General features: G+C 38.8%; 1 protein-coding gene across 22 annotated transcripts in view; it reads left to right on the forward strand.

Moving 5' to 3' along the window:
• KMT2C (lysine methyltransferase 2C) overlaps window positions 1–12,823 on the forward strand; it is a 200,890-nt gene that overhangs the window by 143,515 nt on the left and 44,552 nt on the right. For 21 of the 22 annotated variants that reach the window (XM_064445046.1, XM_064445052.1, XM_064445047.1 and 18 more), the window contains 4 exons: window positions 2,806–2,934; window positions 4,775–4,894; window positions 7,438–7,568; window positions 8,679–8,865. In XM_064445046.1, coding sequence (XP_064301116.1) covers window positions 2,806–2,934; window positions 4,775–4,894; window positions 7,438–7,568; window positions 8,679–8,865 — 567 coding nt within the window. The remainder of the gene's footprint in view (window positions 1–2,805; window positions 2,935–4,774; window positions 4,895–7,437; window positions 7,569–8,678; window positions 8,866–12,823) is intronic. The other variant, XM_064445048.1, reaches the window with a different exon arrangement.

Here is a 12,823-nt window from a genome sequence, read left to right on the forward strand (position 1 = left end):
TAAGGTCCAGGATGGGGTGTCTGTGTAGTGTGGAGGGAGGGGAAGATTTAACAGTGGTTTTGTGGCCTCCAAGGCTGATGAGAGATGAAGGATCTGGTTTAACGCTTGCCTACCCAAACACATTCCTGTCTATGGGGATGACATTTCAATGGCAGAAGCCCTTGGGAGAGCTCCTTCCACTGCAAGTCTAGACATGCAGCAAAGATCCACGTGTCCCAGGGCCACCAGTACTTGTCTCATCTGCTTTCCTGACAGCTGAGCAAGCACAGCAGCCCGAGCCAGAGGAGACAGAAGGTGGGAGATGAGGGTGGGAAAAGTGTGTGGGCACAGGCAGCCCCACTCTTCAAACCCCTGCTCTTCTACACTAGAAACAGGAGCTGGCATGGTGCAGTACGGTTCTCCTGTCCTCTTTGCCATGGCCTGGATGTATGTCCCGATAAGTGTTAATCCCTGGCCTGGGGAAAGGCTTACTTAAATGGCAGGTGTGAAAGTCATCCCATTAGCAATGCAGGTGTCTGTTAAGAGAGGAGCATAGGCACCCCACCTCACCACAATCTAAAGTGCTTTCTGTTTATGCAACATTGCCTTGTTGTTAATCAGATTAAATGTCATAAGAAGCTTTTTTTAGATACAGAGAGTGTACTTGAGATAACTGGGTAGTTTAACCATCGGTGCAGTTCCAGTGTTAACTTGTTGATATAAGTATTGCCCCGTTGTTTGATTAGCACATTCTTATCATCTGCTGTTGACTGGAAGTGTGGGGTTATTTTGTAATAGCTTCCCTTTATTTGTTTATAACCTTTAAAACAGTACACTAGTAGTTTTTCTTTCATTTCCATCAGTATTCGCGGGGTTTGATGCATTATCCTAGCATTACACTGACTCTTAAATTTCATCTCATACTTTCATGTAGTCCATCAAGTGGGTTATTTAAAGCAAAAAAGCTTTTGATTTTGGTTTGAAGGCATCAAGATAGAGAATTAACCACTTCCTTTGTTGTTCGTTTTCAGTGGTTAATCATCTTTACTTTTCTGAACATGTGCCTGTTTTCTGTATAACTTTGTGTGACTTTGTTATCTGCATGTTGGTTTTTATAGGTATCCCTTTTCAACTAGATAACAAGATATATAAATGTAATAGCTGAGTATGAAAGGGAGAGCCAAAGCTTCCACAGACTTTAACTTCAGTTCTGATCACCTTTCGTTGCCTTTTTGAGAGTTAGAGCACATTCATATTTGTGACAGTAACAGCACAGCATGTACGTGGTAGGTTGGCTGGATTTCCTGGAAGCTCTACATGTGCTCTGTAGAGTGGATCAGTGCCTGTTACCCAAATGTCTGAAATTTTTGTATGAGCATCAGGATGAATAAAGCTGTGCCACGGCTTTGATTGGAACAACATAGTGTAGTTCCAGGCAAACAGGAATAACCCTTACTTTGACTCAAAAGTTCCAGGCAGAGGAAAGAGGCTGTATCTGAGAAAACTGAGCTTATGGTAATTTTGTTACCATCTCATCTGTAGGCTTTCATCAGGTTCGGCATTTCATCAGGTATTCCCCATGTTGAAGTCCACTTGAAAGTTCAGCTTGCTTTGTAGAGCTATGCCTCATAAGTAAATGGGAAGGACCACTGTGGGGTTTAGCACACGGCAGGACACGTTAGCACTCGAGCAGGATTCTCTTCTGCCAAAAGTGGATGCGTTGCAGAGCGGGCTCACCCATGCTCTTAAGGGGAGGAGGGAATTGGCTGTGGTGGTCAGTGGGGACTGCCTTTGCCAAGCCACCGGCTTTGTTGGTAGGACTCAGAAAAGTCTTCATCAGTGGGAAAGTGTGGTCCATGACCCACCTTGTGGAAGAGCAAGGGTTGTAGTTCTACCACAGCAGAAGTAGTACGAAAGAGTCCAGCTCTGTCTAACAGAATTTCTCCCTCTTAAACTGTACATGGTTTCAGACAGTACAGAATTACTCACCTAAATCCAAAGCAGGGAATCGGATTTCCAATATCTTTTCAGAGGCGAGAGTGTATTTAACATGCTTCAAAAGCTTTACAATAAGATGAAGATGTTAGGTCAGTATTATATTGACATTTTGGGGATATCGGAAACAGAATTAACTCAGTCTCTCTTCAACACCAAAGGCTTTTTAATGCCATCATACTCTACATCTGTTTCTACCCTGCTTTCCCACAGAATATAAACTCAAAATTACAGTCTTCATCTTCAAGGCTGAGTAATTCCTTTGGGCTGAATTTTCTACTCTATAAGTCAAACTCCTCTGCATAGATAAGTCTGTTTTCAGCCAGTCACACAGCTTCAAGTCTCCAAACTAAGAGTCATTATGCATTACCTTCCAAGAGAAGGCTGCAGTTTTTCAGTCTGTCTTCTCAATAAAATAAAAGCCTTACCAAACAAAACTTAGGAGGACAGCATACAAAATGAAGTGTGTCTTGCGTGTTAAATTGTATCCATATTCCTTGATGTCGGCTAGAAATTGCTCAAACACTTAGAATATGCGATAGCATAGGCTTCTGAAAGGGGCGCCAAAAATTTCTCAGATTAATGTGTAGTAACTGTAGTATTTATTCTCCAGTTTTGTGTACACGTCATCTCACAGGAAATGTATGTATATACTAGGTCTTTGTGTCTAGATAGGGTGAGTTTTCCAAAAGTGTTTAGAGAGTATTAGTATCTCTCACCCTTTTAAACAATCTGTAATTCTCAATCAATTTCTCAGTCAAATGTAGAAATTTTAGAAAAAGATCTTCTTTCCCTTTTCTAGTTAAAGTTACTATTGCCTCTTCTCTGCAGAAGGTGATCTTATGGACTGTGATGGAAAATCAGATTCCAGCCCAGAACGGGAAGCTGTGGATGATGATACCAAAGTGGCAGAAGGAGCTGATGGGATTAAAAAAAGGAAGCGAAAACCATATAGACCTGGTAGGATACAATAATTTATATGATTGTGTGTTCCTTGTTTGTTTTAACACTTTTTTCCTGTATAATTTTTAAAAAATCAGAAAATAGTATGGAATTATCAAGTATTCTACTGCTAATTGTTGACTTTAGATTTTTTTTCCCCCTATTCTGTTTAAAATAATTTTTAGTCCTCTTATCAAAATACATTTCCAAATGTTGCTGCTCAGCAGTGCACCTGTTCTTAGTATGCTATCAGTTATTGGTTAGTCATTCAAATATATACCTCATATGGATTCTTAACTTGATAGGAAAATATGCTGTATTTACATAATTGATGAAGGGTACTTTTTGTGTATGTGTGTATGTGTGTATACATACATACACACACAGATATCTGACAGATAACTTCTTGCAGGTATCATATTTTCTGAAATACTTGATAAGATTAATTTACTAAATATTTGCAGGTGATTTCTGACAGTGAGGTTTAATGAATTCTGTTATTGGATTAATTAATTTATTTTAATTTATTAGTGCAGTCAACTCATAATTATCTTGACTGTAGAATAACTGTGTGTCCTGGGTGCAGAAACACTTGAGCTGTCTCCAGGCAGGAAAAGCTAGAGGTACCTAAGTGACTCTGTAGGAAGTAGCTCTGATTCGTTAGGCTAAAACTGAACCCAAGATCATAAGCTCTGCTGAGACACCGCCAGGCTTTTTGGAGAGCCCCAGTATCACATACCTCGGTATGTCTCAGAATCTTCGTTAATGTATTGGTTTTGTGTTTCAATATGCAGCCTCGCGCTACTGTGGATAAGAAGTTGATTGTAGTCTGCAGTCACAAATACTGTTTTTGCCAGCCACACCCATCCTGCTGGCTGTGACGGGCCATATCCTCTGACTATGAAGATAGTAGCGGAGGAGAACACAGGCAGTGAAGGAAGGAAAGGAAGCAGGAGTTTCTCTTGCTTCTCTTTCAGTAGCTAAACAGATCTTTACCGCCTGTTACGCTCCCCATATCATTTTCCACACTGCTGAGTAAGAGCCCTGTCTCAGCAGGGCATGCCCGTGTGTATATTGCCTTCCATCATGGGCCCACCCTGGGAGATCGTGGTACACACCCACATCACTTCACAGAGATTTTCTTTTTCTCTGCAAGTAATGTACCTCACAAAGCCATTTATTTTCACTGCTGGGTCCTCAAGAAGAGAGAGTTTCGTTTGCTCAGAGAGGTTTTGGATCATGAGTTGAGCAGCCATCTATTAGTTTCCTGCAGCCAACAATTTCCCTGAAACAAACCTGAATCTGATGCATGTACACACACCCCAACTGTAAAGGATCAGGAGCGCTGCAGTCAATCCCTAGAGAAGGATTCTGGAGTTTCCGGCAGTATGATGTTGATTGATTGTCTTTTTATTTTGTGATATGTCCTTCTCTAGTACTGTCATTTGGAACGCTGCACTTTCTCAAGCAATTTCTAGAGGGTTTTTTGTGGTCCGTTAAGGTTCTTTAATAAGTTTCATTTGGTAGATCAACTTCTAATTCTAGCAATTCATCAGCTTGCCAAGGGAGGGGAAAACCAACATCTGAAAGTTGCCAGGTTTGGTGATTTGAACTTCTTGTGGGTGTTTTACAGTCCTAAAATTCTGATCTTATTCATAATTACATTTATACCCACCGAGACATTAAAATTCAGAAATGTTTCATAAAACTCTGACTGCAAACTCCTCAAGTATCTCAGATTCATTCTTAGACCTCTGCAGTTGCAGTAGGCACCTTTACCTGCAGAATAATCTTGGCTCTCATTCTTACTATGAGACATAGTTTTAATGAATATACTGAATTTTTGCTTCCTTGTTAGGTATTGGTGGATTTATGGTGCGTCAGAGAAGTCGTACGGGGCAGGGGAAGACTAAAAGATCTCTCTCCAGGAAAGATTCTTCTGGATCAGTTTCTGAGCAGTTGCCTGGCAGAGATGAAAGTAAGTGCAGAAACTGGTTTTTAAATTTTTGTTTATGCTTAATGCAATAAAAATAATGCAACTCATCAACATAAAATTATTTCCAGAAATGTGCTACAAAGGAAGAGGGTTTTTGTGTTTGTCATGATGGCTTTATTAATCCAACTGAAAATAGTCATTCCTATGTACTAATGATTTCAGCAGAGCACATGATTTACAAAGAAACTAAAACAATGAATTGCAGGCTATTGTGGGAGATAAATAGTGAGGATTATAAGGACTGCTGTATTGTGTCAGAGCTCTGTTTAGCCTAGCTTTGGCCAGCAGAAGACACAAAGAAGTGTAAGAACTGAGGTAGGTTTAGAGCAATCCTTTCTCATACACCACCTTCCAGAGGTAGTCCTGATTCAAGAGGTGACTTCTGGACCATCAGTTTTAATGTTCACCAGTGCTCCACGTTCCACAGATGTGTCGGATGTTTTTATGTATCTGTTCATGCTCTGGAAAACCCTATTAGTGAGTTCAATGGTATAGTATTGTTGCATGAAGAAAGAATTCCTTGTTATTTTAAACTGGATATCTGGGAGTTTCATAAGCTACTCTTTTGTTTTATATTATGAAAGAGTATATTAAAAAATCATTCCATATTGATTTGTAATACAGAAAGATTTTCTAGATGTGTGTCTCATTCCCCCATCAGTTGCCTTTTCTAGGGCTGAAGAATCCTACTCTGTTCCGTCTCTCATAGCAAAGCCATTTTAATGCCTCTGTAGTACTCAGTAGATTGGGCACCTAACAAGAAGTCAGATTTTGTTTATGGGCTTTGTCCTCTTGCTTGCTATGTGTGATTAGACTAAATTATTTCATCCATCTGGATTTGTTCACACTATCTAATCTAGAAAATATTGAGGTATCATTAAGGTGAAATGTGGAATATGTTTAGTTCAGAGCCTGTTTCCTATAAAGTCAGTAAAAGGAGGCAGCTGCTTCTAAGGGTTGGCTGATATCATCTCAATTAGAAGTCTCTGGCTTTTGATTTCTCTTATTATTCTCTCCTGTCTGTTTAGCTATTGTGTTTTTAACCTTTCTAAAGCTAGATCGGTCTCTTGCTATATCCTGTACAACACAGTGGAGACCTACTCTTCAGCTTCCAGGCAGTATTGAAAACTAATAGTTAAATGTTGTCCTTGCTTGCATTTGTAGAACTACTTTATGAAGCTGACAAATGTTTCTTTTATCAGTGCAACCCAGTATTCTAGCTAGGTCCCCTATTCAGATACAGTGCTTGCTTCCTCTCTAATAGTAACATGTAGCTATGTTTTTCTGCTTTGTAAATATTACTTCAGTGTAGTATGCTACATTGTTTCAGGTAGTGCTGAAAATTTTGCTTTAAAGTTTCTCATTTCTTTAGAGATCTGCTCCTTTAAGTAAAAAAAAAAAGTCTAAAAAGTTAATTCCCCATTCTGGGTAACAGTACAATGCATATTGTTAAAAAGCAGTATTCTTAAACAAGCATTCTTCAGTTAAAAGTTTGAGCTTCTTTTTGTCTGCTCAGGCACAATTGCTTGTTAAGAAAAAAAAAAACTCAGAAAAATCTTTGTATGTTTTAAATCATCATAGCTTTCTGAGAGCCTACTTCTCTTCTGCCAGTACTCATCAGCCTTACCAAGTTTTTTGCTGCTCTTGTCATGTTCCACCCCTTTTCTCTGTAAAAGCTCACTCTAAACAATGCAGAGGTCACAGTGTCGGTGAGCCTTAACTCAACTCGCTATCCTCTGATCGTGGTACAAGAGATCACTACAGTACAAAGCCGAGCTGATTTTACTACCACAATAATATAGTTTCTTAAATAACTTCCCAGGGTCATTAACTTCATGTAATTAGCTTTGGCAAGACAGAAGTAGCAGGAATTAAAAAGTTCTGCTTTTACCTGCGGTGTTTCCCCTGGTCTGTTAAAATGAAATACTGAATGATTGATGAGCACTGTGTGCTTTTGTGTTTATTAGAAAAAACAGTGCCACTTTGGAATATGATAGCTGAATAAATGTGCAATTTTTCTTGAAGGGCTTCTTTATAGATTTCTTTTTCTAGCCTGTGCATTATTAGTACAACAGTCTTTGCTCAGATTTGAATAAAAAAAGTTTTATTACTTTTAATTTGAGGAAAAATAGGGTATAAAATGAAAGGTGGTTAATGTGTAACTCAACATTCAGTGGAATTGTCTTTCAAATATCTAGTTGAATGGCACCTATAATTTCTCTCAAATTACCAAATTCTTAGGTGGTTTGGAGATATGAAAGTTAAAGGTCTTTCTTGAGCCAGTGAGGTACAAGGTAGCGATGTGACTAGTATGACATATGGTATTTCTTACTGCCAGAAACCGGATGATCAGGTGGCAGTTCACAGCTGGCTAGATAAAAGCCACCTTTAGAATATGTCTAGAGTGATATTCAATAAACCCATGCACCCAGATAGGTAGCAAGATGTGTTAGGTATGCTGCCACTGTGCCTTTAGAGCAAGATACAGAGTATTTATTTATTTGTGCCTGAATGTTACTTTCTAGGTTGGACAGAACAGCTGCCAGACACTCCAGTTGAGGAGTCTACCCCAGCTTCTGAAAGTACTGAGAAAATAAAAAAGCGTTACAGAAAAAAGAAAAATAAACTTGAAGAAACCTTTCCTGCCTACTTGCAGGTAAAGCTATCGGTATCCTTCTTGAGTAAATACATTTACAAACCTAATCTTTATGTGTCTTGATTCATAGTTCATTTAAACCATCAATGTTTCTTTTCAGATTCCCATTTTATCATTCAAATGAAATATAAAGAACATTCAGAAAGCTGTATATTGTGTTAAATCTCCATTCCTCTGGTGTTATGCTCAATGTATGGATCTCTGCTTGTTCTGAGAGGGGGAAGAGGGGGGGAAAGAAGCCTTTCTCTTCTCTCTGAACTGACACATGATTTTTTCAGCATTCAACTCTGTAGGATGTTTTAGCCTGATCATGCCCTTTCCTCCAGATACTGATTTTTCTTTTCAGAAGATTGTAGAATATGATTTGATAGGAGAAACTTGTTTTCCTACAGTTCTGTGGTTTTATATGCCCTGCATCTCTCTACCTTGATGGTTTCATTATATAATGAATAAATGATGTTTCATTATATAATGAATAAAAGCTGGCTTGAAAATTTGATAGGTTGTTGTCAAATTACTCAGAACTCAGTGCTTAGGTGACTGATAGCTGTTACATAACATTTTAAAAGACTAATGTAAGTTAAACAGCTTTAGGTGTTTTGTTACTGCAGTTCAACGTTAGGATGATTTTGTGAGAAGTGAAAAGCAGTGTATGGTCACTCTACATTTTGGACCACAGTGCGCTTGCATGTTTTTCATAAACTTCTTGGGTGGCTTTGATCAAGTTGCTCCACAGGATTCCCCTTCTTCAGCTGTCCTTTTTGTGTGAGGAGGAATATTATAAATACTGGAAGAGTTGTGATATCTAATAACATGGTATGGGTACACAGTCTGTGCCATATATATATAAAGACTATTTTTTTTCTATATAATTTAAGGTGTGAATTTAATCATATTAATAATGTAGCTACCTCAGGTGAGTTGTATCCACTGTACCCACACCTCATAGCCTGGAAGAGATACTGCCATACTGGAAGGCATGTGAGACTGAGACTATATTTTTTATGTTTCTAGTGATCATTGGCTTTTAATTTTAACTTTGCCATTTACCCAACTTTTTCAATAGATACAGTATTCTTCCCACCTTGAATAATTTTCTCTTCTTTGCAGGAAGCTTTCTTTGGGAAGGACCTCCTAGATACCAGTAGACAAAACAAGATGAGCCTAGATAATTTACCTGAAGAATCACTTCCACTCTCATGTAAAACAAATCTGACCACCAATTTCCTGGATCCTTCATCCGACCCCCTTCTTAGCTCAACCTCCACCCCAGCTCAGCCAAAACTGGGACCTCAAGGTATACAAAGCTAAAGTTAGTGATAATTCAAGTAGTTTGATATTGTCATTGCAACTGGGGCTTTTCCACTCTCTTTTCTACTTTTGTCACAGTGTTTATCTGATGTACTTTTCAACATTCTGTATATTAACTGTCCTTGTGAGGTTAAGTTACATTGATAATCAGTGATATTCAGCTCCAGGGCTTCACCTTTTTCAGAAAGAGCAGTGGATGGCACAACAATTGGCACTTGATGCAAATCTGAAACTCCTTGACTGTAACATCCATGTCTATAAAATCCATGAAAATTAATTCTGTGTAAGAAGCAGCATACAGAACCATTACAGAAGATGACAAAAATAATCTAATTAAAAGATATTTTTAGTAGTCTAATGGATATTAGTTGGATGAATATCATCCAACTTTTATTTTCTTTAATGTTTTAGATTATTTTAGGTTGCCAGTCTCCTTGGAATTTTTGGTTCACCATGTCCTTTCTGAACATGAGTGCCCTTTCCAGGTACAGTTTGTAGCCCCTAGGCAATCTTTTGCTTTTGCTATTGCAAAACCTTACTGAAATTACTGCTGAGAGTTTTGCAAATTAGCCAGAGGATTGTACAGTGCTGCTGAAAGGGCAGCTTCACACAAAGGAGCAATTAAAAGCGAAAACCTTACCGTCCCCTCCAAATGATTTTTCTGTGTCTTGTAGTGTGTGCTGTTAGCTAGAGGTGTCTTACCGTTCTGTATATTTAAACTGTTACTATTTCTTGTGTATATTAGTTAATTTGTGGCTTGTGTTTCAGCTCGTCCTCACAAATTTTTCCATCTACAAATGTTTAGTGTCAACACATTGATATGGTTTCCTGTGACCAGAGTCATTTGAAGAGAGGTTGCTTATTTGTGATTGATTGTTACTCAGTGAAAAGCAAAAGGCTACATTATAATTAAACATTGATTGTTATACAGTTGAAATTGTGAGTAATAGAGAATGCAGAAGTTAACTTCCCCTGAAGGGGAAACAGCTGCAAGTGGAGTGATTCAAGGTCTGTATTTCATTGGTTCCAACACTACAAGAATATATGCTCACGTAGACTTTTTTTCACCCCAGCACTCTTGTGAAGCATCAGAGGTCTTTTCTGGTCTACCCAACTGCAAGATTAAAGTCATTAATGTGCAGTTATTATGGTAGTATACGGTTTTAGAAATTCATGAACTTGATGTTAATTTAATGTTCTATTTTTCCAAAGTTTGAAAGGAATTTAAAAAAAACCTGTTCCTTATGACTCAGCAAAGTTGTAAAAATTTGTAATTTCCTCTTCTTTTTGTTCAAAAATAAATCATAACGAGGTGGTTATTAATAAATCACTAGCAAAGGGTTTAGTGGATAACCTACTGTCTTTCCCATTTTATAGACGAGAAGCTCAAAGGACAGTGCTTTCTGGCCGTAGGAATGTTCTCAATAATTGTCTCTCAATTGTTCAGATTTCCGGCCAAAATTGTGTCCAGACGGAGCTGTTTGTTGTAGTTGGAGCACCAGTGGGTGAAGTCATCTGCCAGTATTGATCAGTTCCAGTGCAATTCTTCTTAACTCTTTCACTATGACTTTGTGGGAGACAGTTATTTCTCCAACAGCATCCACATGTGCGAGAGAGCCAGATGCATTCTGAGTGATGGAGACCCTGGTAGACTGGCTAACTCGTGAGCTAGCGACAGTCACCTCTTCCCTTCTGGCTGGTATTGCAGGAGCTGGACGCGAGCACAGTGTCCAAGAGCACCTGTGATATTTTAATTGTTTCGATACAGATCTGGCTTTGGAGCAGGAGCATGAACTGCTTTATTCACTGCACGGGGAGGCTGTATCACCGTATTGTTTACCAACTGTGTTTCTTCTACGTGGCACTTTTCCTACAGTGCCATTTCTCACAAGGATTGCTGACTCCTGTGGGAGCTCTTGCTTAACTGGATCGGTTTTTTCCACAAGAAAGAATTTCTTCTCTTGGAAACTCTACTTGTTGAATCCCAGGATTAAGGGTTAGATATATTTGTTCATCTTCCAGATAGCTCTCAAGGATCTAAAGAGGAAGTTACTCTAGCTGCTTAGCTTTTCCACATGTGCATTGGGCTGCCAGGGAGTTGAACAGTGATGTGTTCAATCTGCTCGTGAACTGACAGTGCATTTCAGTGACATGTTCTGTGACTATTTATTCTTAGAGCTTGGTTAAGGGTAGCTGAAGCTTTTGCTAGACAAGATTGCATTAGTGACAGGGATTGGCGGAGCCAGCCAGAAGGGGTTTTTTGGAGTCCTTTGTTTACTATTAATTTCTAGTAACTGTGCCTGAAGTGAGCTTTAGGCTCCCAGTCCTGATTTCTGTCTGGCAGAGAGGTTGCAGTTTTTGTTTTCAGTTACAAAGCTTTAGTTTTGTAGTTTCAGCTGCAAAACTTTAGTTTCCTGTGGTGTTATAACATGGGTGGCATGCTACGCAGTGTATTCTGCATGGGACCAACCCTTAAAATAATTTCCAAGACAGTGCTACAGCAGAGTGTGAAGGGTTACTCACTGGGAACACAGAGCACCAGATCTCCAGGGTCTTGTTGGTTGTTCATGGGTAAAGTTGAAGGTTGTGATTGGGATCTGTTGTGTCCTGAGTGGTCTGAGGACTGTATGTATGCGTGTCTCTTGAGTTTCTTGACCTGGGTGTCTCTGATGAGAAAAGCCACTTGGTGAGGTGTGTTCTGCGAAGGCTCTGGCAATAGGGTCTTTCCTTTGATTTGAAATAGCTTAAATTCAGTGTATTTCTTCTAGGGATCCTGAAAAAGTAATCTCTTTCAGTAGGGTCTCCAGAGAATACTAAATAAATTCTTCCTATACAAAAGGAGGGGAGTCATCTGAATCTCTGTGCAACTGACTCAAATGCTGCTGGTACCTTTTATAACTAGATATGTTATTGCATGAAAAAACATCTTAGGGTGGCTGCAGCCTTGGGAGAGACGTTTTTATTCTTTTAGCACTTCATAAATAAATAAAAGTAAATGCATTGGCTGAATCAGGACCACAAGATAGCAGTAGAACTGTGCTCTGTTAGAGATCTAGCACTACAAGCAAATTATTTTCCATTTTGCTTTGTCTTAGTTTTCATCTCCATTCTGAAAGAGTCAAATTAATGAGCAGCACTGAGCTATTTGTTTGGCAGCAGATGTCAACCAGCTATTGATTCTGATCTGAAGCAGCTGACTAAAGTGATTTAGTTGTTTCCAAGATAATATTTAGCACACATGGAATTAAAATGAGGAAAAAATAGAAGAAAAATTTAAAAATATGCTTTAGCTTAAATGAGACCTGTGATCTTATATGAGCTTATATAAGACCTATGGATCATAGCGTCTAGCCCTCTGCTATCACTGACATTCAGCCTTTTTATAGACTTCACAAGCTCCATTTTGAAAGCAGGTAGCTTTTTTTTCCAACCTACTAATCTCATTGGAAGGCCATTATGGAATCTGATTGCCTTAATAGTTAGGAGCCCTCTAATCTGAAGCCTGAATTGATTCACAGCCAGTTTGTAGCTATGGGTGGTAAACTATTCAGTTATATCGTTCCACCTGAGCTCTTTCTAGCTACTTATTCAATATATTTAAATTCAAATTAGAATATGAATTCTTAGGGGCTGTTCCGAAACACATTACTAAGGGCTGTGGAGGAAAACACCATACCATAAAATACTACAGAAGAATTAAAGGGTGTTAATACAGTCTTGGTGCTTCCTTCATAAGGGCTTTTATCTCTCTGATAATTACCTGCCTTCAAGTAGGAATTCAGGAAGGTTAAAGAACAACTAAAGTCAGTCCTTTGCCTACCAGCCACCTGAAGTCATTAATACCACCTTGCAGTGCCTGCTGTTAGTTAGCTACTTAAATAATTGGTATTAGACCAAATTGCTGAAAGGAAACCAAGTATCTCAAAAAAACCACCAAACCAAAC

Source organism: Phalacrocorax carbo, chromosome 2 (assembly GCF_963921805.1).
Source record: "Phalacrocorax carbo chromosome 2, bPhaCar2.1, whole genome shotgun sequence".
Lineage (NCBI taxonomy): Eukaryota > Metazoa > Chordata > Aves > Suliformes > Phalacrocoracidae > Phalacrocorax > Phalacrocorax carbo.